Source organism: Salminus brasiliensis, chromosome 1 (assembly GCF_030463535.1).
Source record: "Salminus brasiliensis chromosome 1, fSalBra1.hap2, whole genome shotgun sequence".
Taxonomy (NCBI): Eukaryota; Metazoa; Chordata; class Actinopteri; order Characiformes; family Bryconidae; genus Salminus; species Salminus brasiliensis.
In genome coordinates, this window is record NC_132878.1 from 37,811,214 (window position 1) to 37,838,222 (window position 27,009).

Sequence of the window (27,009 nt, forward strand, 5' to 3'; positions counted from 1 at the left end):
GGTGCACCTGGTGCTGTAGAGCTACTCGGCGGCAGTTTGAAAAGAGGAGGTAACTGCCCTCGCTTGTATTGCGTTCAGTCATTGGCCTTCTAGTGTTGGAAGCGTTTCTAGCGCTGCGGGACTTTGACAGTTCAAAATTGAGAGATAAAGGCCAGAAAAAGAGACAAAATGTAAAAAAAAAAAAAAACATCATTAATAATTGAGGAAAATGAGGCACACAGCTTTCACGTGCCATTAGTGTGGCCTGGACGCGCAAAAAATTGTAACACAATACAAATACTTAACCGGAAACAAAGGAAAGAAAATGCCAGCTGCCCCCCCAACCAACCTCCAGTTGCCACCAGCAACCTTGGCAACTAGGAAGCACGTTATAGGTAGCAACAGGGAGCAGTAGAAATAGAGAAACACTGTGAAAGAGAGTGAGGACAGGACTACAAAACAGCATCAACACAGAAATAGAGCACTCATACCTAAGGGGCGTGTGACATCGCATCAGCAATCACATTATCACTGCCTCTAGTGTGACGTCTGTCCCAATGAAACACCCTGCAAAAATGAATGCAGCCTAGTAAGCCGTTGGTTTGAATTTTGCAAGGAGTGGATAAAGGAGGGAAGGGTTAGTGGCATTATATACCACTAAGAGGCTGCCATAAGAGCCAGCGTAAAGCTGTGTTCCCATCTCTTCCGTAACCTACATATAAAGACATTTTGTTTATTTTATTAATTTATTTATTTATTCATTTTTTTCTGAATCAAAACTGCTGCACAAGAGTCTGTCTGACATAAAGAGTTCCATTTAGAAAGACTACAACGTTTTCTGGGCATCACTCTCTGTCTGTAAGTGCTGGACATTGTCTGTATTCCTTCCCAGTCCAGTGTTTCTGGAATCAACAATCGAATGAAAAAAGTTTTGAAAAGTCAATACCAACTTTTTTTTTTCTTCTTCCCTGTAATACATCCTTTGGTTGGAAATAGCTAGTATCACATTTGTGTTTTGAAAGTGAAAGAAGGGGTGTTTTGTGATTTATTCCAGTTTTAAAAGAAGGTCATGGTCGTGTGTACAGTCTTGTTTTGCAGGAAGAACAACCATGCCTTCGTTTTTTTTGCCATGTTTTTTGACGTTTCTTCTCATTAGTTTGCAAAATATTCCCCCATATCTGGGGGTTTCCATGCTGGCTGGTTATTCAAGCATTGGCCGGATGCCAACTTGTTTGCCATAGTAGCACTGATGTTCGGCAACAGCACAATCTCCAGTTAACACATTATTTTTTAGTGCAATGTTTTCTTAAACAAATATTCATTCAAGTCTTCATACACTCTTCCAAAGATTCTTTGAGGGATGCCGTAGAATAACTTTAAAAATTTGAAAAGCCTTTTCATCACATGTCCAAATGTTTGTGAACATCTCGTTAAATGAATACATTCAGCTGTGCAAATGTGCAAAAGCCTCTCTAGTCCCTGTAGAAAAGTACCGCTAACAGAATAGGCCCCTCTGGAGCAGATAAACATGAAACCTTTGGCATCATACCTGGCATCATGCATCTAATACATTTCAGAGGAGTTGCAGAGTTGGGGAGGGGTGGGGTGGTGCAACCAAACATCCTGACCTTACAATGCAATCAAATCCTCGCAGCAATGCACCAAAATCTGGTAGAAAGCCTTCTTCCCTGGACAGTAGAGACGGTCACTCCAACAAAAGCAGGATAAATTGATTTCAGAAGAAACAACGAATGAGCAATTGAGTGTCCCAATACATTTGTCCATATACTGTACATCTCTATTACAAAAAAGGTTCTTTATGGAACCCAGTAGTTCTTCTGTGGCGTCGCTTAAAGAAGCATCTGAAGCACTTGTTATTTTTTAGTGTGGGTTCGTGCCCTCAGAGTAGAGAGGGTTAAATGCCTTGCTGGAGGCCTTAAGAGTGGCACCTTAGCAAGCGTGGGTATCGAACCCACAACCATGTGATTTATAACATTCCCAACATTCTAGAAAGTTTTAGTTGCAGTGTTTAACGTAGGCCTGAATTTAATAGCAAAGTGGTTACGGGGGCGGTACAGTGGTGCAGCAGGTAGTATGTGTGCTGCACAGCTCCAGAGGTTGTGGGTTCGATCCTCACTGTGTGTGAGGAACCCCCCTGCTCCCCCGTGAGATAATAGGAAAGATAGACATGAGGTACACAGTATCTGTAAGACTGTAAGTGAACATTAGACACTTGCGGAAAAAATGACTTTGATCTTGAAGCTTCATTTAAAACCCAGTGCCCACGGCTTCAACCGGTAATGATCAGATTTGGTTTGAGCTGCTTTATTGGATGTAGGAGCAGAGAGACTGAGCAGAACGGCCTGCAGCCGTACATACATACTCCTGCCCTGATCAATACGCCCCATAGATTTATAGCCAATCACTGCTCTCAACCTGCCACACTCGCTTTCTATTGGAAAACCCACCTCTCCACTCTCAAGTGCTCAGACATGATCAATTTTTTATAAGGGGAACATACACACACACACACACACACACACACACACACACAGCTGTGTGACCCGCATATTAACACTGTAACTGGACATTTGAGTCCATCCACATCATCCTCTTTCTTTTTCTTCTTTCCATCCTTCTTTCATCATTCCTTCCTTCTCCCTTGCTTCTCTACCTCCCTCTTCTCTTTCCTTTCTGTCTCTGTTTCTTGCTTTCTTTCTCCATCCTGTCCTTTGCTTTCCTTCCTTCATTCTCTACCCCCTGCTCTTTCTGTCTTCATTTCTTCCTTCCATCCTTTGTTTAATTCTTCTCTTTTCTTTTTGCTCTTTACTACTTTTCTTTTATCCTTTTGTTCCTTCCTTCTCTATCCCCCTCGTCCCTTCCCCCTCTGTCTTTTCCTTCTTAATCCTTTTGTCCTTTGCCCTTTCCTTCTTTCTTTCTGTACGTCCTTCCTTCCTTCCTTTCTTCCCTCTTTTCCTTCTTCATCCCTTTTTTTTGTCATTTACCCTTTATGTTTATATGTCCTTCCTTCCTTCCTTCCTTCCCTCCTTTCCTTTTTCATCCCTTCCTTTTGTCCTTTACCCTTTCCGTTTATATGTCTTTCCTTCTTCATCCCTTCCTTTTGTCCTTTACCCTTTCCGTTTATATGTCCTTCCTTCCTTCCTTCCTTCCTTCCCTCTTTTCCTTCTTCATCCCTTCCTTTTGTCCTTTACCTTTTCCTTATTTCCTTCCTTCCTTCCTTCCTTTCTTCCTTTGTTTTGTTTTTATTCTACTCTATTCATCTTGCTCTTTCTTTCTTTTCTCATCCTTCCTTTCCTTTCTTTCTTCATTACTTCCCCCCTTCCGTCTGTCTTTTCTCCCTTCCTTCCTTTCTTCCCTGTCTTTTTCTTCTTCATCCCTTCCTTTCGTCCTTTTTTTATTATTTTTTTTATTTACTTCTATCCATCCTTGATTTCCATTTATATGTCCTTCCTTCCTTCCCTCCTTTCCTTACTCATCCCTTCCTTTTGTCCTTTACCTTTTCCTTCTTTCCTTCTATCCGTCCTTGATTCCTTCCTTCCTTCCCTCCTTTCCTTCTTTGTACTCTTCTTTTGTTGTTCCTTTTCTCATCCTTCCTTCCTTTCTTCCTTTGTTTTGTTTTTATTCTCCTCTATTCCTCTTGCTCTTTCCTTCTTTTCTCATCCTTCCTTTCTTTTCTTCCTTTCCTTTCTTTTCTTTACTTGCTTTTCCCCCCCTTCCGTCTGTCTTTTCTCCTTTCCTTCCTTTCTTCCCTCCTTTCCTTCTTCATCCCTTCCTTTCGTCCTTTTATTTATTTATTTTTTAATTTACTTCTATCCATCCTTGATTCTTTCCGCCCTTTCCTTCTTTGTCCTTTCCTTTTGTCATTTGCCCTTTCCTTCATTCCTTCCTTCCTTCATTCTTTTTCTGTTTTCCTTTCTCTATCTGCCCTTTTTTTCATCCAGCTTTCCCTTTGTCCTGCCTTCATTCTATTCATCCATCCTTATTTTCTTTCCTCCTGCGTCCTCAACCCCCCCCCCCCACCTTCCAGCCTTCCTTTTTTTCCTTTTCTGTGCTCGCCTTTCTTCTTTCAGTCCTTCCTTCCTTTTCATTCTTTCCCTCCTTATTTCTTCCTTCGTTCCTTCCCTCCTTTCCTTCTTTGTACTTTTGTCTTTTGCCCTTTCCTTCAGTCCTTCCTTCCTTCCTTTCCCCCTCTCTTCCTCTCTCTCCCATGAGTTCTCAGGGGGTTGAAAGGATGGGGGTGGGTGTGTTTAATAGCATTTTGATCATTGGCTGGGAGTATGTATTCCCAGGCTTGTTGATCTGATTGTATGATGGCTTTTTTATGTGTTGGCTAAGCAGAACCAGTGGTTTGAAGTCCTTTAGAAAGAGTCTGGAGGGCTGAAAGCAGATGTTACTAACTTTAAAACTGCAGTAGAGTGATTTGTACGAGCGGAGTTAGCTTTTGTAAAGCTGTAATGAAATGCGCTGTACATGTAATGGGGTGCAGATTGAAGTGCTTTGTCTGTCAGGTGATTTATTGTTTAACTGCTGAAGCTTTTCTCTTTAGAGCTTTACCCCTTTTTCACAAACCTTCTTCTCAAATAACATCTCCCTCTCTCTTCCCCTTTCTCCCTCTCTCTCTGAATTAATGTACTGGTATAGCTTAAGCTTGTGTGAGCAGATTGAGTGCGTGAAACCGATTTGGCTCATGTGATATTTTCCCCTTCGTCTCTCTCTCTCTCTCTCTCTCTCTCTCTCTCTCTCTCTCTCTCTCTCTCTCTCTCTCTCTCTCTCTCTCTCTCTCTCTCTCTCTCTCTCTCTCTCTCTCTCTCTCTCTCTCTCTCTCCCTCCCTCCCTCCCTCCCTCCCTCCTTTCCCTCTGTCCCTCCCTTTCTCTACACCCCCTGCCATCGAGACTCTCTCCGATCTCATCAGCATGCAGGAGGCTTTGTTTTCCTTCTTCTCTGCAACATGAAATAAGGAAACTCTTTTGTAAATCTTCCTCAGATTAGTCTGCACGCTTTGCTGTCAGGCTGGAATTCCACCACCGGGCCTCCTCGCTAACTTTGCCAATTATCCTCCGAGTTTGCTTCATTTGTCAGCAAATAGCCTCGTTATGACTGATGAGGAAGTGTAAACACATATTTGCATGCCTGTGTTTATTTATGCCATAAACCCGATTAGGATTAGGTCTGGTGTTTGCTGATGATCATCTCTCCACTTTGTTTATTATTCATATTCATAGATCAGTGGCATGATGATGCGCTACATGAATGTGTGACTAACTGAGAGAAGAGCTGTGATGAGTGTCTGTGTGTGTGTGTGTCTGTATACACCTACATTTGAATTGATCTCTTTTTATAAATGCTTTTTATTGACTGTGTGGGGCTGGTCAGAGTGCCCAAGCTGACCCCTCTGGACATTTGGTTTTCTGCTGGGAAATCCTGGGTTCATTCTTGTGGATGTCAATTTGACGTGTGGCCGTCCTACACATTGCAGACTCTCTCAGCAGGATACAGTGCCTTACCTTACTGCCTTACTGCACACGTTCAGCAATAGTTTGCAGGACTTGGCAATGAGTTGCCCTTGCCTCCAAATTCCCCAGATCTCTATCTGATTGAGTGAATGTAAGATGTGCAGAAATAAGGAGTGCGATCTGCGGCAGTACCACCACTCGATTGGAAGGACTTTTAGGAGGTTTGGTTTTGGTTTTGGTTTTAATTTTGGTTTTGGTTTTGATTTAGATTTTGGTTTTGATTTTGGTTTTGGTTTTGATTTTGGTTTTGGTTTTGATTTAGATTTAGATTTTGGTTTTGATTTTGGTTTTGTTTTGATTTTGGTTTTGATTTAGATTTTGGTTTTGATTTTGGTTTTGTTTTGGTTTTGGTTTAGATTTAGATTTTGGTTTTGTTTTGGTTTTGGTTTTGGTTTTGATTTTGGTTTAGATTTAGATTTTGTTTTTGATTTTGGTTTTGTTTTGGTTTTGATTTTGGTTTTGTTTTGATTTTGGTTTAGATTTTGGTTTAGATTTAGATTTAGATTTTGGTTTTGGTTTTGATTTTGAAATCTTTATATTTATAGTCCATTCTAAAATCCATTCTAACCCTAAAGTAGGGCTATGTCTTGATCATCATTAGAAAAGACCAAGTTTCTTCCTCTTAGTATGAGGGAGTTTTTCCTTGCCACTGTCGCTACCACCTCCATTCCTCAGCAGTTCCTCAACAGGAACAGTGGAGATCAGGTGAGGAGGTCTGGGAGAAAAAAATAAAATGTCTGACTGCGAAAAGCCTTCTGGAAGATTTAAGAGACACTGGAGTGGTGGTGCACTGTTCTACTGTGCGGTGACACTTTCAGCATCGCTTCTTTTAAAAAGCCATGTCGTTTGGAGAAAGAGGGGTGCAGAATTTCAGCTGTTAAGCATGGGGATGGTTTTATCGTGCATTAGGATTGCGTTGCAGCATGTGACTACCTCAAGGGGCACAAGCCCTCACAGTCCCATGACCTAGACAGCATTCAAAATCTGTGCATAGACCCTAATAGAGCAGTGCATGCCAATACAGTTTAAGAATTCCCCAAACAAGTATTGAAAGTGTTTACTTTCTGTATGTGTGTGTGTGTGTGTGTGTGTGTGTGTGTGTGTGTGTGTGTGTGTGTGTGTGTGTGTGTGTGCGCTTCTCTCTCAGCAAGGCAGAAACACACGTATATAGTTTAGTGTCTTAGTGTGATCGTGATCTTGTGATGATGTCACTTCTATATTAATTTACACACACTCCTGTCAGATACTCTTTCTTTCACATATTCTCTCTCACATTCTGTCTGTCACACACACACACACACACACACACACACACACACACTTTATCCCTTCCCAACTCCCTTCCTCCCTCCCTCTCATTCTCTTTGCTGGTTTTTGCGATGTACCCTTTTCTTCTTTTACTCCCTACCCTCATTCTCAGTCTAGCCCTTTCTTTCTCTCTCTCTCTCTCTCTCTCACCCTCTCTCTCTCTCTCTCTCTCTCTCTCTCGCCTGAGGGTAGTGTGCCTGCAGCTAGTGAAGTCACATCCATTAAACATGAATAGGAGCCCACAGAGGTCCGTGTCCCCCACCGAGGTTTAGCCTCTCTAGACAACGGAGGGGCTTTTTGGGCTCAAATATTTTCAAACCACTCGTACCTCATGTGGCCGCCATGTGCTTAACATGATTGACATACATAAGACACCCACCAGTGTTCATTAGCATATTAATTTTTTATTGATTTTATTTTAGTTGACTTTTGCAGAGATCATTAGCTGGGCTCTTTGTCTCTGTTTCTCACTCACTGTCTCTCACACACACGCACACACACACACACACGTACACACACAGACATATCAGTGTGTTTGCTAAGAAAGCGGACTTGGCAGCCTGTAAAGGTTCACGTTGTAATTTATTGATAGCTTGACTCTATTAAACATTTCCCTGCGTCGGAATCGGGGGCGGGTTTAGACGGTAGTGGCTGTTTATCTTTGCTGAAGAGGCATTCAATTAGGAAGAAAGGTGCAGAGGCAGTCGGAATAGCTGCTTATGGAATCACAGCGGAAAATAAAGTATGGGAATCGATCTGGGGGAAAAAAAACAAAAAAAAAACCTCTCGACACCCTCGCCTGGAGGACGGGAGATTAATGATGAGAGGCTAAATGGTGCCTAAATACAAGCTAAACAGGACAAAGCTGGAGAAGGTCAGCTTTTTTGCAGGAGAGCTGATGCCCTCAGAGTTTATTTTCAGCCCTAACTGTCCACACTTGATCCGGACAGATGTGGTCTTAGAGGGCCTGTGTCATGGAAAATCACATTTTTAAAGGCCTGCTCCTGTTACTGCAGCTTTAAGACTGATGTAAGGCAAATGTGCTCTGTTTTGATTGGCTGCTATGTACTTTCTCATTCAGAAAGCAATCAGAGCTAAAACACTCAGGGCTGAAGCATTAGTGTGCGGGGCTAAACAATGTTAGGCCAAATAGGTGGAGATATGTAAAGAGACTGGTTCTTCTGACATCACAGAAACAGAAATTTCAAAAACTGACTGTTATTTGCAGCGTAGTTTCCATATATTGGCAGACACATGCTTAACCATTCATATATTTTTTGCTGCATGTGTTACGGTGATATTATTTAATGCATTTGATGTTTTTCTGTGCCGTTATTGTTTTGTAAGTTATAATCTGTTTCCTATGATATGATGATAATATTAAGATGAGGGTTTTATATAAGGCTATGTTATTTGTTTTTTGCTTTTTTTTTTGCATTTTAAATTTCAGGAAATTCAGTTTTCTATTATAAGGACCATTTACAAGTTTACATCTTAGTATGTAAATGTTGTACCTTCTGGTCTAAAGGACATTTAGGACATTTTCCCCTTTTAGAAATGGAATCATAGTAAATGTTAATGTGCCTTTTTTACGAGAATTACAAGATATCTATGACAACTTTGAAAGAGTTAAGATGTGAGACTCCAAGGTCATCATTTGGTCTGATGAAACCAAAATGGAGCTTGTAGGTAATCAGAGTAGATGCAGTGTTTGGCATACACCGAACACTGCACATCACCACAAACACGAAGCACAATCATGAAGCATGGTGGTGGCAGCATCGGTTAAGAGTAGTCATTCACTCACCCTCACTAGTCTCTTACTTGTGCCATATTCCTCCCATTTGCTTAATGAATAACTCCAGGGGATTTTATCCATCCCCTAACTTACACTCTTTAGTAAACTTTTTTTCAGAGCAGTGTGGGGTGTTGTTTAGTCCTCATGATGTATTTGTAGCCCGGAGTACTGATTAACCAATGAGTGGAACTTTCAGACAGGTGCCTCTATACTACAGTCACTGGAGACACATACACTGCACTCAGGTGATCTCCAGTTCACTAACTGTGAGACTACTAGCACCAGCTGCCTGCTGGACCTCTGTTGAATTAGGTCAGTCACTTTAAACAGGGTCAACATTTCTGCAATTTTTAAATTGTTTTGTAATTAAAAGTTTAAAAACTCAGATTATATTGGTGATAATTCCATAAATAAAAGGCGGGGCAGCCAAGGGGATGACGACTTTGAATAGGCACACATTATTTCTCGGCCTAAACAGCCCAGATTTAACCTAAATATAAAGCAAATATTTTCATAAAGGATTTGGTTGATCAGTGGCTGGAAACTTCACATAATCTTTATCTGTTTCTCTGCCCTCTCCCCAGGCTCTCCACCAAGGACATAGAAAGTCGGACTGAGTCTCTGAGTCTTTTCCACACTCTGAAAATCAATCCTGAGGCCTTCTATACCCACATGAGCAAGTATGTTTACCCGAGCATTGCAGGCACGGACCTGCAGCGGCTGCTGTACTTCTACACACTGCTGGAGAACTGCTCCTGCAACGACTACCTCCCTCCGTCTGCCATGACGCTCGATACACATGTCAAACTGCTTAAGAAACTGAAGGCCGTGGCCAACGGTGAGTGACCGCCATTCTGCTGACATTACACAAAACAGCGAGGTTTCGTTTACGGTACAAGCTTTAGTTCTAGATTCAATATTCTAGTATCCAGCACATTTTATTCCCCAGATGGGGGTTATTATTGTATTTCTGGAATAACTAGCACCCCTTGTGGCTTTGACAGGGAACTACACTACTGAACTATTGAAGGTAGACTAGAAATCGAAAATACTAGAAGAAATCGAAATAATCTAGAAGACTGCTAGAGACAGAAAAGTACTACCGCAATACTTTCCCACCTTTTAGAGGCAAGGGAACCTTCAAGTTGCCACTCGCGTACTCAAACCCGCTAGTCTTAACTGTGACCACAAGTTCATGTTGTAATCACACGCTTGTCTCTGCCAGCACCAGTTGTCGTGAAAAGAAGGCGCAAATTAAAAAACGATAATAAAAGAATCTTAATTAGTCTGTGTCGGCTTGATTGTTGTTCTTTTCCCAAGAAGGGAGGGAGCGCGAGAGCATGCGAGAGAGATAAGACTGAAAGTGAGACAGCGGAGATGGGGAGAGGGTGTAGAGATAAGGACTGAACTAGCTAATTAGTTACATTCTTCTTCCTCTTGAGTGAAGCAGGACTGGGGCTCATGTGTTAATTACAGACCCAGCATTTGCACCTTAAAGCAAGCGTAGCAGCTGCTCAGTGCAGTACAGAAGAGAAAATGACCCTGGGTGGATGGGGATTTAGTTTTACTCAGTTGCAAGGCATGGCTGTACCCAAGTGGTGGATACGGTCTTGTTAAGAGATGATTAACCCCACCGTTAAAGTTCTTCCCCCAGAGGACAAAATGAGCTCAGAGAAGCTTATGGACTGAGACCTTTCTCAATCCGTTCAGGACAGAGGCGATCGGAATACACCGTATTTGGTGGCTACATATACAAGCCTTACACAAGGCTGTTATCATAAAAAAGAAGGTAATTATGAGCTGTGAATTAATTATGAAGCTGTGAAGGTAATTATGACTATGATTGCTAAGAATATAGCCAAGCACTTTCAACAGCGTTGTGGTCCCTCGACCTGTCAAAGTCAAGATGATCTTTGGAAGACAATGAAAATGCATAAGCTGGTAAGACAGGTAAATCAAAACCCCCATATGACTGGCAAGAGCCTGCAGGAAAGTAAAGTGGCTGTTCAAACAAGGTTCATAGAAGAATCATAAGAAAGAGACCTCAAATCTCAGTGTGTGAAGTAAGCTATGTGATCATTTGAACAGGCTTAGCACCTAGTCGGGACAGTTGTTTAAAAATGTGAAACACATTCAGTCCAGTGCAGTTTAATGTTATTTGAACAAGACAATTTCTGTACAGACATCTGTACTATATATATATATATATATATATATATATATATATATATATATATATATATATATGTATATATATATATATATATATATATATATATATATCTGCATAATAAAACACAGATGTAGTTAGGGGAGGTGTAGTTAAAGCACTGTGTTAAAGCAAACCCTGCCATATGGCAGCTGTGCTTTAACCTGGCCAGCTCTCATTAGGAGTTGTTTACCTGCTTCAAAGTGGTGCTACATCACAGCCAGTAAGAAGGTGATTAAAATAATATAGGAGAGCAATCTATGACTTATACACAACTTGTAATCAACGTGATGAAAAAGTACTTTTGCAGAAGACATCTGGTAGAATATCTGTAATATATTTGCCCATGCCATTGCTACATTTTTGTTTCTTAATTCAGTTTAGTTTTATTGTTATCTTTATTTCTGTTTGGCTTTTTATTATGATCCGGTGTTGACCTGAGGAGGGGTTTAAGGTTCTTTCTCTCGACCCGAGGGATTTTTTTTTTTTGCCGCTGTTGCCACTAGATGCCCGCACCCGGATCTCAGTAAAGCTGCTTTGTGACAACATTTGTTGTAAAAAGTGCTATATAAATATAATTGAATTGAATTGAATTGAATTTTAAGCAATGTCATAGAAGAGCCACTTTTGATTCTAGAAGGAAGCATTCTAAAGATGTGAAGAACCTTCACTTGATTTAAAGGATCTTATTCAATTTAAAGTCTCCTCACACTTACACATCTGTTACAAACATGGCTCTTCATGGACCCCGAATTGGTTCTCCTATGAGATGGTTTAAAGAACCCTTTGTTTAAAGAGTGTTTGGCAATAAGAGAAGATGACCAAAAGCATGGTCAGCTTGAACCTGCCTAAATTACATTTGAGGTCCTTGTGTGTGTGTGTGTGTGTGTATATATATATATATATATATATATATATATATATATATATATATATATATATATATATATATATATATATGGTATATGCAGTACAAGTCAGTGAACCGGTCCGGTAAAACTGCTACGTAATGTTGGATGAAAAATGAAAAAAATGTCATTTATGTTTCTGTTTATTTATTAATAATAAATAATTTTTTATTTCTGAAACCAACTTCGACTAAAACTAGGTGGGCCTGGGTCCACTCAGGCAGTCACTGAGGGTGATGTTCTTAAAAAAAAAAAAGCTTAAAAAAAAGAGGAACAGGAGCTAATGCGTGCCATTTAACTGTCGTGATCCAGATTACATTCCTGTCCTGAATAAATGAGGTTTTGCTGTGGAGGCTCATTTAACATGCCTTGCTCAGAGTCGTGGCAGGGCAGCGAAAGGCTCTGCGTTTTTAATAGCTAGTTTCCTTTCGGTGGCTAAAACAAATTAGCTGCTGCTTTCTGCGCTGCACAGAGGACCTACACTGGTGGCAGCTACGGACTGGAAGAGTAGTTCACCTCCTGCTTTTATATATATATATATATATATATATATATATATATGGGATTTCAGACTGGTATTGATGGCACTCATTTTTAACTAGCGTATAACAGTCGTACATTATATTTAATAAAACCTTTGCCTTCTGGGTGCTGGAATCATGGATCATGTTAAAATAATGTATTACAAATGCAAATACAAATTTCCTCTCTATCAATGCAAGCAAATGCTGTCTTTGACTCACATGATGTTTCTGAACTTAATGCAACGACATTATATAGCTCAACACGCTTGGATGAGAACTCTAACGAACACATCAGGTAAAAGATGCCCATGTTGCCCAGTATCACAGATGCAGCAGATAGAAGGAGTGCTGTGGGTTTATGGTTGGACAGCGTCCAAATCGGATGAATACAGTCTGGTGGAAAGTAGTTCGCTAACACACCTATCTATTAACACCTTAAATATTAACGTCTCCTCAGTTAGCACATGATCTGATGTTTACAGTACTGTACATGTTTGGATACTGTAGGCTGTATTCAATTAATGCAACTTCCACCCACCTACTGAAAAGGCAGGCTGGTGTAGATTCCACTGTTTATTAAGTGTGTCTCTAATAACACATTAACAGTCCATGCACCAACCTTTTTGACCGTAACAAGAAGTGTGATCTTGCCTTCAATTTTGAGAGTAAATGCCCTGCATCTGCACACTTAAATGGGAAGCTGTAGTACTTTATTTTCACCACACGTGGCAGCCTAACCACTGTACTGTCTTTAATTACTAATATGGCAGTATTTACACAGCTACAGCATATGTCAATTATCGTGGTGTGATTTTTATGTTGTTAATTGAAGGATATGCGTTGCGTCGTGTTACCCCAAAAGCAGGAAATTGCCAGTCAACAGTATTATGTTACAATATCTATAAAAAAGCTACACAGAAAGTTTATTTGGGTTTATACAAACCCAAAGCAATATCTGGACTATTATGTGTTGTGAAAACACTTCGCTGGCCATAATGAAGACCTTGCTGTTAGTCCTGGTAGTGTGTGTGTGTGTGTGTGTGTGTGTGTGTATATATATGTATATATATATATATATATATATATATATATATATATATATATATATATATATATATATATATATATATATATATGCTTCTGTCCATGTCTGTCATGCAGGTCAGTTGCCACATCAGTTTTACCAGGCGTTCACACTTAACCCCTTCTTGTTTATTTAGCGTTACATCACAGCTTGAATATGCAGATGGGAAAGAAGCTGTAGGCTCCATTTAAAATGGAGGTACCACCTCCATTCAAACATCAACCCTGCACACGCTTACCACTTCTATTTCTGTTTATTAACGTCTGTTACATTTTATTGGGGTAACATCCACCCAACCACATGCTTGACTCTGCCTCTTCAGCATTTTGATGCATTTTGATGCCTCTTCTTGAAAATGGTTGAAAAGACAAAGAGAGGAAATACAGACTAATGAATACTGTGAGAACTTGTTTAAGCAGTCAACAAACCAATGATGGTCAAATATTAACATTCAGAGCTTATGTGAATGAAAAATAGGGCTGGGCAATATGATATAAAAATTATTATAATTATTATTTATAAAAATAACTTTTTTCACAATGTACAATGTTTATCATGATATATGTAATCACAGACTAAAAACATCAGTAGCGACAAATCCTTATAAACTACTATTCAGAGACTCGCACTGACCCGTACTGAATCCAGTGATTTATATTCAACATCTGCTGCTCTTTATCTAATTAAACCAGTCTAATTACACTGTTAGTAATATTGTCATATTGCCCAGCTCTAATGAAAAAATACAATGAAATACAAATAAAAAATGTAGGATCTGTTAGATTCAGTCTACATTATTTTAACTGTGTCAACAGGATGTGTTTGGATCACTGTCGCAGTGTTTGCTTTTGTGCATCGTAGCACCACCTTTCTTAATTATTATTTATTTGATTTATTTCTTGAGTTATCCGAAACCATTGGATGCAGTCAATCGTCAACCAATAAACACGGAACATCCATCATTAACAGCAGGACACACCTGTGCTCAGTGACAGGCCATGTATAATGAAGCGCTACACTGTGCTATAAGTTTTAATATAGTACAAGTATCCTGGGGCTATCAGCCTTTGGCTTACACGGCTAACTGCAGTTAGCAGTTTCTTTTTTTCTGTCATCCTGATTCCCTGAAGAGGGCAGTGCTGAACGCTAGAGCAGGAACAGAAATGTACAGAACAAACTAAGTAGTGGAGTACATTGTTTTGTACTCAGGATCCCTCTGTACTGTGGCCTGGCGCATGGAAAATAAATCTGTTGTTACTCAATTCAACTCAGTGTTTTTCCCAGTAACTGTTTTCTCTTAGCAGGTACTGAGAGACAAGCTGGAAAATATAAGCACACAGCAGGAGCGACAGCTATATGACTCAAGTGAGAGTACTTCATTTAACCAATCAGCAGCCTGCACCGTTAGTGGCTCCAGCTGTTCATCCTGGTTCACCAGCCTCAACACGAGGCCTAACTCAAAAGGCCTGCCATTCCACACCGCTCCATGGAAGAAGCACTGTAGGCGGCTTGTGTAAGCTCAGTATATGGCAAGTTCCGCTACATTTTGGAATACAGGGCATCTGAAAGAATGAACAAACAAGTCAGTGATATTAAGATGAGGATGTTATAGCTGGTAATTTTTTTCCCTATCCATTACATTGAGCACACAAACCTCAGCAGTTAGCACCTAGCAACTCAGCAGCACCTCAGGTTAGGTGCTTTGCTCAAGAGCCCCTCAGCCATTAATGTTAAGAAGAAGGTGCTGTCCCCTTACACATGCCTTCAGCCGCCGGCCACTGTCTTTATTTCGAACTGCAGCCAATGCAGCGTCACTGGGAACCAACGTGGCAACCAACGTGCTCCGAGGGCGGTGCTGGGCACCCGGCTCAGAGGCATCAGCTAGCAGCCACGACGTGTTAGACCACAGGATCACCAAGTGCTGAGCTTAGGGCATAGTGCATAAAAGTGTCCAGCGTTCCAAACCTGCTGTTAGAGCTACAAATGGGGGCCCAACTCCAACACCTTTGGGATTAGAATGGGATGTCTTAAAAAGCTCCTGTATAGCTGTCCCAATATTTTTGTCCATGTAGTTGTACATAATTTGCGGAGTGTGTTTGATCCATTGATTGCTTTTGGCCTTGGTTTGTTCATGTGCTAGTGGATGCAGTGGGAGAGTAGAGGTGAACGTACACACAGCAGCTGTGGCTTTTCGTGTGTGTGTGTTTTTTGAGGAGTGGGAGAGTAGAGATGTCAGGCTGTGTTTTAATACCTTCTGTAGTCTATCTTGATGCCAAACTTTTTAACACTCTCACTGTGTATCTCTCACACACACACACTTATGCTGTCTCTCTCACACTCGCAACAGTTCTAGATGCACCTTTACACCCTAGCTACATTCTCACATTCGACACACACTCCCTCTCACCCCTTATTTGTGTCTCTGTTTGTGAATATTTGGGATGTGCGTCTTGCGTGGCGTGCCGCACACTGTCGTGACTGAGGCGCCATTTCTAAAGCTGATGTTTAAATAATTGAAAAACCCAATGAGTGTGTACACATCAACGTAATGTGTCCGTCTGCCATGATTTGCCCTCAAGCACTCCTAAGTCATCTTACACACAACCCCCCACACACACACATACACCCAGTCAACTCTAAACTTAAGGGTGTTTTATTTAATCTCAGTTTCATAACCTGTGAACTACTTAAGCTATACCTGTACATATAAGAAGCTTCTCCCTGATCTAGGATCTAGGAAGTTCCCCACTCATTTACTCTTGACTTTACTGGTGGGAACAGGTCCTAGATCAGCACACCTACTATGAGAACCTTTGTGACTTTTGTGGGCCATCGTTGGGAAAGGCCAGGTGAGGCGAATGTCAATACTTTAGAAATGACTTTGGCTTCTCTAGCATGGGTTCCTCAGAAAACTGAAATAACTGATGCCCACAAAGCTGGAGAAAAAGATAGCAAAGTCCTTAATGTAATTAAGAAATGGCAGTTAACAGGAACATCGATAAGGAAGTTAAGGTCTGGAAGTCCTTCGACCGAGAACTGCTTGTAGGATTGATAGAAAGGTAGATCTATACCCCATTGCGACTGCAGAAGACCTTGAGGATAATTGAGCAGACTATTTAGAGTAGGGGTGCACTGTTCTGCTCGCACAGGAAGCTTTTGGAATGACCTTGCCAGTAAAACAACAAATTGATGAATTAATTGGAAATGAATTGAAACATCCAAGCAGAGATCTAACACAAGCCTGGTGATGGCTAATTAAAAAAGGGCCTGGTCAAGGTGCAACTTACTGAGAGACATTTGCCTAAATATTAGGTGCGCTGCATGTGTGATCCTGACCATGTGTGTGTAATTATTTTCAGAAATCTCTCAAACAAATCCAAACCTATGCATCCAATTTCTATCTTTTCTATAATTTTTAATTAAATGTGAATGTAAAAACAAATCACTGGGAGCTCAGTTGTGTCATGACATTCATGTCCAAGATAAGCGTACGTAAACCCCTGACCTCAACTGTAGCCTGTGTAGCTTGTGTCTGTACATGTGTCACGCAGCGTTACAGCTGCAATGGGGAACGTTGGTCCTGGAGGGCTGGATTCCTGCAGATTGTCGTGCTTTTACATTTACATTTATGGCATTTAGCTGACGCTTTTATCCAGAGCGACTTACAAGGTGACTCGTATTACAGAGGTGGGCCAATGTAGTGTTAGGAGTCTTGCCCAAGGACTCTTATTGGTGTAACGCAGCATAGCCACCCAGACCAGGAATTGAACCCCAGTCTCCCACATGGTGGCAGGTAGTGGTGTTATCTGTTGCGCCACCTTTACACAGTCGTTAAGTCTTAGAAAGCAGATTTTTTTTTTCTAAAGAGCTGACCATTCATGCTTTTTCTGCTTAAACACACCTGATTCAATGCATGTTTAGTAGATCAGCAGGGAAATCAGCAAACCCTGCTGGACTCTGGCCCTCAGTCCCTCACTCCTGCCTTATAGTGAAGTAGCTACCTACCGTGTTACCGAACATTCCTATGAACTTCCTTGGGAAACTTTTTGTGGATGTGACTCTAAGAGTTGAGTACAGACTAATCAGTAATGCATGACTACATTTTGTAGGGATCATCCTGCATATTAGGGCTGTAGTCTGTGTTGGTATGTGTTTAGATTGTACACTCTTTATAGAAGTCAACAAATAAATCAATAAAGAAATAAGAAATAATAATTCTTATTTATTAAGAGTTTCTATATAGAGATATGACAACTCAAGGACCCATCCAGATGTTTTAATAGTTCAATATCTGGTTAAAGGTGTTTTTTTACATTGACAAAATTGCTTGATAACATATATGAACCCTAAAAAGTACACTTAATATCACCTCGAACCTTCAAACCTTTTCCTTTCAGTACTGTACATAACATATGTCATTTATAACATGTCTCCACAGGACTGGATTATAAGAAGCTAACAGATGAGGACTCTGACCCTCTCAAGGCTCTGGAGCCAGTGCTGACCAGCCAGAACGTTCTGTCCATCTCCAAACTGGCCACGAAGATTCCTCTGAAGGGCGGTGAGGCCCTCACACCGAGTGCTGTCCACGCCACTTGGCTACATAAGCTTTTCTGGGAGGGAGACTCCCACGTCCTCAAGAGATCGCCCCAAACTGAGCAGGACTTCCTCCATGCTAACGACACCTGTGCCAAATACTTTGACAGGCTGCTGCCTTTAGATGCTGTGAAGTTCCTGGATGCCATCACCTTTTCACCGGAAGCAGCCAGCCATGTGAGTAAAGGCCTTTACACACCAAGCACAATATGTTAGTGCAGTCGGTGACTATCAAGACGATGGGTTTTACTGAAGGGCTGCATTTGTATTTAAGGACATCTGCCATTAACCTACATAGACATTTAGAAAAGCCGATTCCAACAAGTGTCCGTGTTGACAGTGGAGCTAGAATGAAAGGGCCGAACCATTCGTAAAGAGCACAGTGGGTAAGTGCTTCGGTAGCTTTTCCACACGGACACGCCCAGACTTCTCTGCACAGGTACCTAACCGTACTTGGGGCCATATAAGCGTTTGGTGGGAGGGCTTAATGATGTAGGCATCCACTGATTGGCTCCATATTTTTGTCATCTTTTCCAAAAGATGCAGAGTCTGTATATGTCCAGTCCAGAAATTGGCAGAGAGTGTATCTAATGTCTACAAGAATAGATGTTCAAGCCTTCCTTCAAATGCACCAATCATTTGTGTGGCACTGTAGCATAGTAAAGATTAGCACGTCTGCTGCTGAATGCAATGTCCAGCATCCGACATCGCTATCGTGGCATTAGCATGGCCCAGCTAGCTTAGTTGAAGTTAGTATTACCTTCTCGAGGGAGACACAAAGCGAACTGCAAGGCTTTCTGTATTAGAAGCTGATGTGTAACAGCTGTGCTGAACTACGTTCATGATAACTGTATAATACCATCTTTTATGCCATGGCCACGTCTATTCGTTAACATGGTGCTAACTGCATGCTGAGGGCGTCACACACTCGCGTCAAACCCTATTGAGTCAGTTTCAAACAGACTTGTTTAAGTGGATTCTATAAAATGGAAGATTGCATGCAGATTGTAGCTGGGTCTAATGGGTCCGCACCGGTGCGGAACACTACAGTGCGGCCTTAGTAACCGTTTGGCCCTGCAGTGAAAAAGAGCCTGTTGATGCTACCCTTATAATCATGCCTATAGGACAATGTCAGTGCCTGTACAGGGCTGTGGATTTCTTTTGTATGTAAAGGGCTATATGTACAGGGCTGTATGTTTGAAACCTTTGGTCTAGACAATCGTGGATTGTGGGTTATAAACTAGGAGCTGTGAAATGTTGACAAATGGTAGACTTATATGGAGTAGGGAGTTATTACTGCTGCGGTTTTATAGATTAGACAGTTTACCTAAGATGTGTAAATATCGAAATTAATAAGTTACACGTAAAGAGTCATAAATATACATACCGCACCAGGTGTGCATATTTGCAAAATCAGAACCTATACAGAAGTGCTCCTCTGGAAGCAATCAACACCACATACCTAATTCTGCACCAGCAGCCTCCAGCCATATATTTAGGAAGAAATCCAATTTACTGACTCAATTTTTCAACACGAATGTTGCATAAATCTGATTGCATGTATGTGCATGTAAGATGATGAGTTTTGCTTAAATCTGATTTCTTATTATTTTGTATGTTATTTTGTTTTATTACAATTTACAAACAGTTACAGTGTTTATTTACAATTTAGAAAATGTAATTATTTTCTACATAGAAACGTACTTATTTAAGTGGAGCTTGGTTTCTGTTTGTCTCTCTTTCTCTATCCCTCTCTCTTTTGCTTGCTCGTCCATCCTTTTTAATATACACTCATTGATCCATCCCAGTGGGAAACTATTAAACTCTATATCCCAGCGTGCATCTCCTAGCCTTCTTTTACTTCAAAGAAGTGCTCTTTCTTGCACACAAGGAGCATCTTTGAAACACACAGACACACATAGACACACACAGAGAAACACACACACACACACACATCCAAGCCCACACATTTGTCTTTATTCACAGCATTCCCACAAAGCAGCTATAACGGGGCATGGCAGATGTCATTGGTTTCCGCTCTGTGTGGTGCTTTCCTGCGCAAAATCCCCCACCCCACCCTCCTATGCTGCAGCTGTTTGTGTGTGCACTAACAGAAGCAGAAGGCCCTGGGAATCAGTCAGATACAGTATTCAGAAGAATGAAAACCCTCTGTCTGTGCACACAAACACACAGCACGTTGGCGTGCGTTATGTGCATATGGCGTCTCTGTCAGTACCGACTGTCCTGCATAAATTACAACACGGAGACATTCAGAGAGACCCCTTATCATCAGACAGTCTAAAATATCAGAAATAATTCACTAAGAATGCTTGAGTAGTGTTTACAAAAGTGACCACTCAACCCTTTTATGAACATTTTGGAGCCAATCTCGATTTTAAGGGACTAACAAATCAGCCAAATTGCTGATGTAGCCTAAATCTGGCCAAGAACGCTACGTCCCGATACCTTCAGAATTTAGCCAGCAAAAGGACACTGCCTAGTGAAGCACCTTGCGCTGACTTCCGAATGGGACAGTCTCTTTGTTCGGAGTGTGCATGTGCTGCCTGAAAAAGCCGTCTACTTAAGCAGCTGCCTTCAGAATGATTTATTTACTTAATAATCATCTAAAATGGCAACTGTAAAGAAATCTCAGTCTGTAGTTCCTAAAATGTCTGCAATGTCCAATCAGTATATCTCCTTCCTCTTTGTGTGTGATCCGTGTGTAGCTGTCTGTTGAGACCAGAAGAGAGATCACGAGTCGAGCTCTGAAGACTCTGAAGGCCGTCAGTGAGAAGACCAAGAAAAGGGGCGGAGACGACGGAGCGGTGTCCAGTGACAGCTCCGGCTCCAGCTTTAACCATGCCCTCGCCCACCTGCAGCAGTCCCTCGACCATCTGGAGACGCTAGGCCACGCCTTCCCCCTGTCACTCAGAAACAGCCAAGAGGTATCACTCACACGCCCTATCCGTCTCTGTCTCCCTCACGCACGTACACACACACGCTCGCACTCAGTCACAATACCTGTTCTCTCCCACTAGACAAGTCATTCCCGCTGTAAAAGCGCATGTCCTCATGCAGACACGTAAAAATGACAAGATGTCATGAACATTTATGAGATGTCAGGATCACTTCTGTCTTCCTCATGCTCAGTGCATGCTCAAGCAGCAGCGATCTGTGATCTGTCTCCCTCTTGCTCGCTCTCACCCTGTCACCTTTTTCCCCCCACTCTCTCCCTGTCCTCGGCGAGAGCCTGGTGGATTGACTGGCAGGGGTGTGGCTGGAGTGGGGATTGAAACAGTAGACGAGCGAGTGGACTGTGGGAGCTTCTGCTAGCTTAAGAACAAACCGTGAGACCAAACTCTGGCTCCGGCTCTCCTTGGCTTCTAGGGCAGAACTGCTGCATTTTCTTTCTGCTGCCCTCAAAGTGTCACTCCGGCAGCCTCACAGCACACTCTCACCTACCTGTTACCTGAGGAAGGTGTGTGAGAGAGAGAGAGAGAGAGAGAGAGAGAAGTTGCGGTAATGCTGATGTTTCTGTTTGAAATCATATAGAAATGAATAATGGGAGATATTTTTATATTTTTTTTTTTATATATAAATCATATATGTATCCAGTAACACAAAATTAGTTCACCACTAGTTCTGGAAGGTAGATCACCTCTTTACTGGATCAGTATTTTTCACCAGCTCTGATTTTCCACCTCAAACACTAAAGCAGGATTTTAAAGAAGTTCAGTAAACAGTTCCTAAAAGTGTATGGATGTACATGTTAATGGCTATTTACAATGAACTGAAATGTACAGCATACAGACTTATTTAATGACTCTTCATGAGTCATTAGTGATCATCAGCAAATGGGGATGTTTGGTTTTTTTCGGCTCTGTAATATGCACCAATCAGCCAGAACATTAAAACTGCTGCTGGGTGTATCTTTGTTACAATGGCACCTGCCAAGGGATGGGATATACAGTTCCTTGTGTTTTGAAAGTGTTACGAGCGTGCATAACTATTCAACACCCCAAAGTCAATACTTTGTAGAGCCACCTTTTTCTGCAAGTCTCTTAGGGTATGTCTGTCACATCTATAGACTGTCCAAACTGTGACCCCAATATGCCACTTTTTTGATCCAATTCTTCAACAGTGAGCTTTGGAGAACTTCCCCATGTTGGAGAGTAGATAAGAGAAATCTGAGGCATCTGAGTCGTGTCATACTTATACCCCAAGGAAACAGGAAGTGATGCATTACTAATTTAAGGTTCCTAGATACTCTGATCAACTTTATAAACTACAGTAGAAATGACAGAAATGCATCAATTACATGTACTTTCTAGGAATTGTTAGGGGTGCCAATAATTGTGGAACAGGTGATTCTATAATTTCTTTTTCTTTTTTTTCCCCCATTTTTATTAGAAGCCTAAGCCTAAGAAGCCCAATAATCGTAGAGGGCGCTGTAATGCTTGTGTATAAATGAGTGTATAAATGCACTTTATAAATCTGGCCTATTGTGTCTGGTGCAGTTATTTTAATTTGCTGGTCTTTTACTTACTGATCAATGACTGGTATCCTCAGTGGATAACCTTAGAGTGGAGCAGCACAGAGACTTAAAAATTAGATTAGAGGGGACGTGGCATTAGGAGCCCTGCCTAACATAACCATCTTCTGCATGTGGGACGAATGTCTTATCCAATCTGCTATCCAGTGGAAATGACTTTGGTTTAATTACTGAGCACAAAAGCTCCATATTTTCAGCACATGCAGTCAGAGAAATGTCGAAATGTCATATTTTAATTAGCGTTTTATCACTTCTCGTATCGCTCGTCATTACAATACCCAGCGGCTTTAATGCACATCACATTTTATGTCCCCGTCACACAGCTGTATTTGATTAGCAATGAAAGCTTTTCTGAATGAGCAGCTCCTCTCCCCTTCCTTTTCAGAAGCGTCTGCAGGAGTACAGCAGAGAGTACGACCTGTCCAGGTCAGACCAGGTGAAAGTGCAGCAGTTGGCTGTCACCATGGCGCTGGACGGTCAACCACTGGAGCGAATTGAGCAGCTGCTGGCGGCCGCTGTGGGCCTGAGTGACCTGCAGCCACGAGGCGTAGTACAGGAGGCAGTGGAGAGAATCATATCAGCTCTCAGGTACAGTCCGTCTGTCTGTCTACTATCCTTGTTGTCCCTGTACCTCTCTGTACATTTCTACATTTCTCATGTCTCTACCTCACAGTCTCTCTACCTCTGTCCTTCCTCTCAGTCTCATTTCTGGTCACTACACCTGCCTCTCTACCTCTCTATCTCAATCTGTCCACCTCCCACTACATCCCATTTTACCCATCTCCTTATTTGTCACTATGCCTCTCTCTCTTTACCTCTCTCTCCCTGTCTCTCTATATCCCAGTCTCTGTACCTCTACCTCACAGTCTCTCTACCTCTACATCCCAGTCTCCTTACTTCTCATTCCCTCTACCTGCCAGTCTCTCTACATCCCAGTCTCTATACCTCTCTCTGCCTGTCTCTCTATCTAATGGTCTCTATGCCTTCCATTCTCTATACCTCTCTTTGCCAGTCTCTCCACCTCTCAGTCTCAGTACCTTACTTTCTCTTTGCCAGTCTCTCTACCTCGGTCTCTCTACCTCTACCTGCCAGTCTCTCTAACTCCCCGTCTCAGTACCTTCCTTTCTCTTTGCCTCTCTTTGTCAGTCTCTCTTCCTCTGTCTCTCTACCTCTAATTGCCAGTCTATCTAACTCCCCGTCTCAGTACCTTCCTTTCTCTTTGCCTCTCTTTGCCAGTCTCTCTTCCTCTGTTGATCTACCTCTACCTCCCAGTCTCTCCACCTCTCAGTTTCAGTACCTTCCTTTCTCTTTGCCAGTCTCTCTTCCTCTGTCGCTCTACCTCTACCTCCCAGTCTCTCCAACTCTCAGTCTCAGTACCTTCCTTTCTCTTTGCCTCTCTTTGTCAGTCTCTGTTCCTCTGTCTCTCTACCTCCCAGTCTCTCTAACTCCCCGTCTCAGTACCTTCCTTTCTCTTTGCCTCTCTTTGCCAGTCTCTCTTCCTTTGTTGCTGTACCTCTACCTCCCAGTCTCTCCAACTCCCCATCTCAGTACCTTCCTTTCTCTTTGCCAGTCTCTCTACCTCGGTCTCTCCACTTCTAACTGCCAGTCTCTTTAACTCCCCGTCTCAGTACCTTCCTTTCTCTTTGCCTCTTTGCCAGTCTCTCTTCCTCTGTTGATCTACCTCTAACTGCCAGTCTATCTAACTCCCAGTCTCAGTACCTTCCTTTCTCTTCGCCTCTCTTTGCCAGTCTCTCTACCTCTGTCTCTCTACCTCTACCTCCCAGTCTCTCTAACTCCCCGTCTCAGTACCTTCCTTTCTCTTTGCCTCTCTTTGCCAGTCTCTCTTCCTCTGTTGATCTACTTCTACCTCCCAGTCTCTCCACCTCTCAGTCTCAGTACCTTCCTTTCTCTTTGCCTCTCTTTGTCAGTCTCTGTTCCTCTGTCTCTCTACCTCTACCTCCCAGTTTCTCTAACTCCCCATCTCAGTACCTTCCTTTCTCTTTGCCTCTCTTTGCCAGTCTCTCTACCTCGGTCTCTCTACCTCGGTCTCTCTACCTCGGTCTCTCTACTTCTACCTCCCAGTCTCTCCACCTCTCAGTCTCAGTACCTTCCTTTCTCTTTGCCTCTTTGCCAGTCTCTCTTCCTCTGTTGGTCTACCTCTAACTGCCAGTCTATCTAACTCTCAGTCTCAGTACCTTCCTTTCTCTTTGCCTCTCTTTGCCAGTCTCTCTTCCTCTGTCGCTCTACCTCTACCTCCCAGTCTCTCCACCTCTCAGTCTCAGTACCTTCCTTTCTCTTTGCCTCTCTTTGTCAGTCTCTGTTCCTCTGTCTCTCTACCTCTACCTCCCAGTCTCTCTAACTCCCCGTCTCAGTACCTTCCTTTCTCTTTGCCTCTCTTTGCCAGTCTCTCTTCCTCTGTTGCTCTACCTCTCAGTCTCTCTAACTCCCAGTCTCAGTACCTTTCTTTCTCTTTGCCTCTCTTTTCCAGTCTCTCTACCTCTGTCTCTCTACCTCTACCTCCCAGTCTTTCCACCTCTCAGTCTCAGTACCTTCCTTTCTCTTTGCCAGTCTCTCTTCCTCTGTCGCTCTACCTCTACCTCCCAGTCTCTCCACCTCTCAGTCTCGGTACCTTCCTTTTTCTTTGCCTCTCTTTGCCAGTCTCTCTTCCTCTGTTGATCTACCTCTACCTCCCAGTCTCTCCACCTCTCAGCCTCAGTACCTTCCTTTCTCTTTGCCAGTCTCTCTTCCTCTGTCGCTCTACCTCTACCTCCCAGTCTCTCCACCTCTCAGTCTCAGTACCTTCCTTTCTCTTTGCCTCTCTTTGCCAGTCTCTCTTCCTCTGTTGCTCTACCTCTCAGTCTCTCTAACTCCCAGTCTCAGTACCTTTCTTTCTCTTTGCCTCTCTTTTCCAGTCTCTCTACCTCTGTCTCTCTACCTCTACCTCCCAGTCTTTCCACCTCTCAGTCTCAGTACCTTCCGTTCTCTTTGCCTCTCTTTGCCAGTCTCTCTACCTCTGTCGCTCTACCTCTGCCTCCCAGTCTCTCAAACTCCCCGTCTCAGTACCTTCCTTTCTCTTTGCCTCTCTTTGCCAGTCTCTCTTCCTCTGTTGCTCTACCTCTCAGTATCTCTAACTCCCAGTCTCAGTACCTTTCTTTCTCTTTGCCTCTCTTTTCCAGTCTCTCTACCTCTGTCTCTCTACCTCTACCTCCCAGTCTTTCCACCTCTCAGTCTCAGTACCTTCCGTTCTCTTTGCCTCTCTTTGCCAGTCTCTCTACCTCTGTCGCTCTACCTCTGCCTCCCAGTCTCTCAAACTCCCCGTCTCAGTACCTTCCTTTCTCTTTGCCTGTCTCTCTACCTCAGTCTCTCTACTTCTACCTGCCAGTCTCTCTAACTCCCCGTTTCAGTACCTTCCTTTCTCTTTGTCAGTCTCTCTACCTCTGTCTCTCTACCTCTACCTCCCAGTCTCTCTAACTCCCCGTTTCAGTACCTTCCTTTCTCTTTGTCAGTCTCTCTACCTCTGTCTCTCTACCTCTACCTCCCAGTCTCTCTAACTCCCCGTTTCAGTACCTTCCTTTCTCTTTGCCAGTCTCTGTTCCTCTGTCTCTCTACCTCTACCTCCCAGTCTCTCTAACTCCCCGTCTCAGTACCTTCCTTTCTCTTTGCCTCTCTTTGCCAGTCTCTTTACCTGTGTCCCTCTACCTCTGGCTCTCTACTTCTACCTGCCAGTCTCTCTAACTCCCAGTCTCAGTACCTTCCTTTCTCTTTGCCTCTCTTTGCCAGTCTCTCCACTCTGTCTCTCTGCCTCTACCCCCCAGTCTCTCTACCTCTCAGTCTCAGTCTCTACATCCTTGACATTCTACCTCTCTCTACCTGTCTCACTACCTCCCTCTGCCTGTCTCTCTACTCGTTTTTCTCTCTCTCTGTACCCTCCCTATCTTTCTACCTCCCTGTCTGTATACCTCTCTTAATTCCATACCCCTCTACCTCCAATCTCTCTATCTCTCTCTCTCTCTCTCTCTCTCTCTCTCTCTCTCTCTCTCTCTCTCTCTCTCGTCTGTCCCGCTATTAACCTGTGCCAGGGTGGATCTGTTTTCGCTTGATTGAGTCAAACACAGCGCTGACCTCTCTTGCGGCCCTGTGTGCGTCTCTCCCCTCTCTTTCTTCCTCTGCTTTTTTCCTTCCCCCTCTCCTCTCCTCATGCGCCTTTCACACGGGTCACAGCCTCTCTCTCTGGCTGCCAGATCTGTTTAGAGCTGTTAAAACACACACCCTCGACTCTGAATCGCACTGCCATTATAGTGTTGCTGTGCATTTCAGAGACATGTCGCTGTTCCTTTAACATCCAGTACCTTTCAAAAAGGGAGCAGCGCAGCCAGATGCCTGTTATGTAGCTGGGATTTAATCAGCTGCTTTAAATAAAGAGAGGTGGTGTGACAGTTAAAATCATGCTGTGTCATTAATTGTGTTACTGTAAGCAAATCATTCTGTTGTTTGTATATGTTAAGTGGTTTAGAAG

General features: G+C 42.6%; 1 protein-coding gene across 2 annotated transcripts in view; it reads left to right on the forward strand.

The window, feature by feature from the left end:
* The window catches only part of nbas (NBAS subunit of NRZ tethering complex), a 239,159-nt gene that overhangs the window by 139,451 nt on the left and 72,699 nt on the right, over positions 1-27,009 (forward strand). For both annotated transcript variants that reach the window (XM_072678887.1, XM_072678895.1), the window contains 4 exons: positions 9,205-9,458; positions 17,784-18,118; positions 20,668-20,886; positions 22,879-23,081. In XM_072678887.1, the coding sequence (XP_072534988.1) occupies positions 9,205-9,458; positions 17,784-18,118; positions 20,668-20,886; positions 22,879-23,081 (1,011 nt within the window). The remainder of the gene's footprint in view (positions 1-9,204; positions 9,459-17,783; positions 18,119-20,667; positions 20,887-22,878; positions 23,082-27,009) is intronic.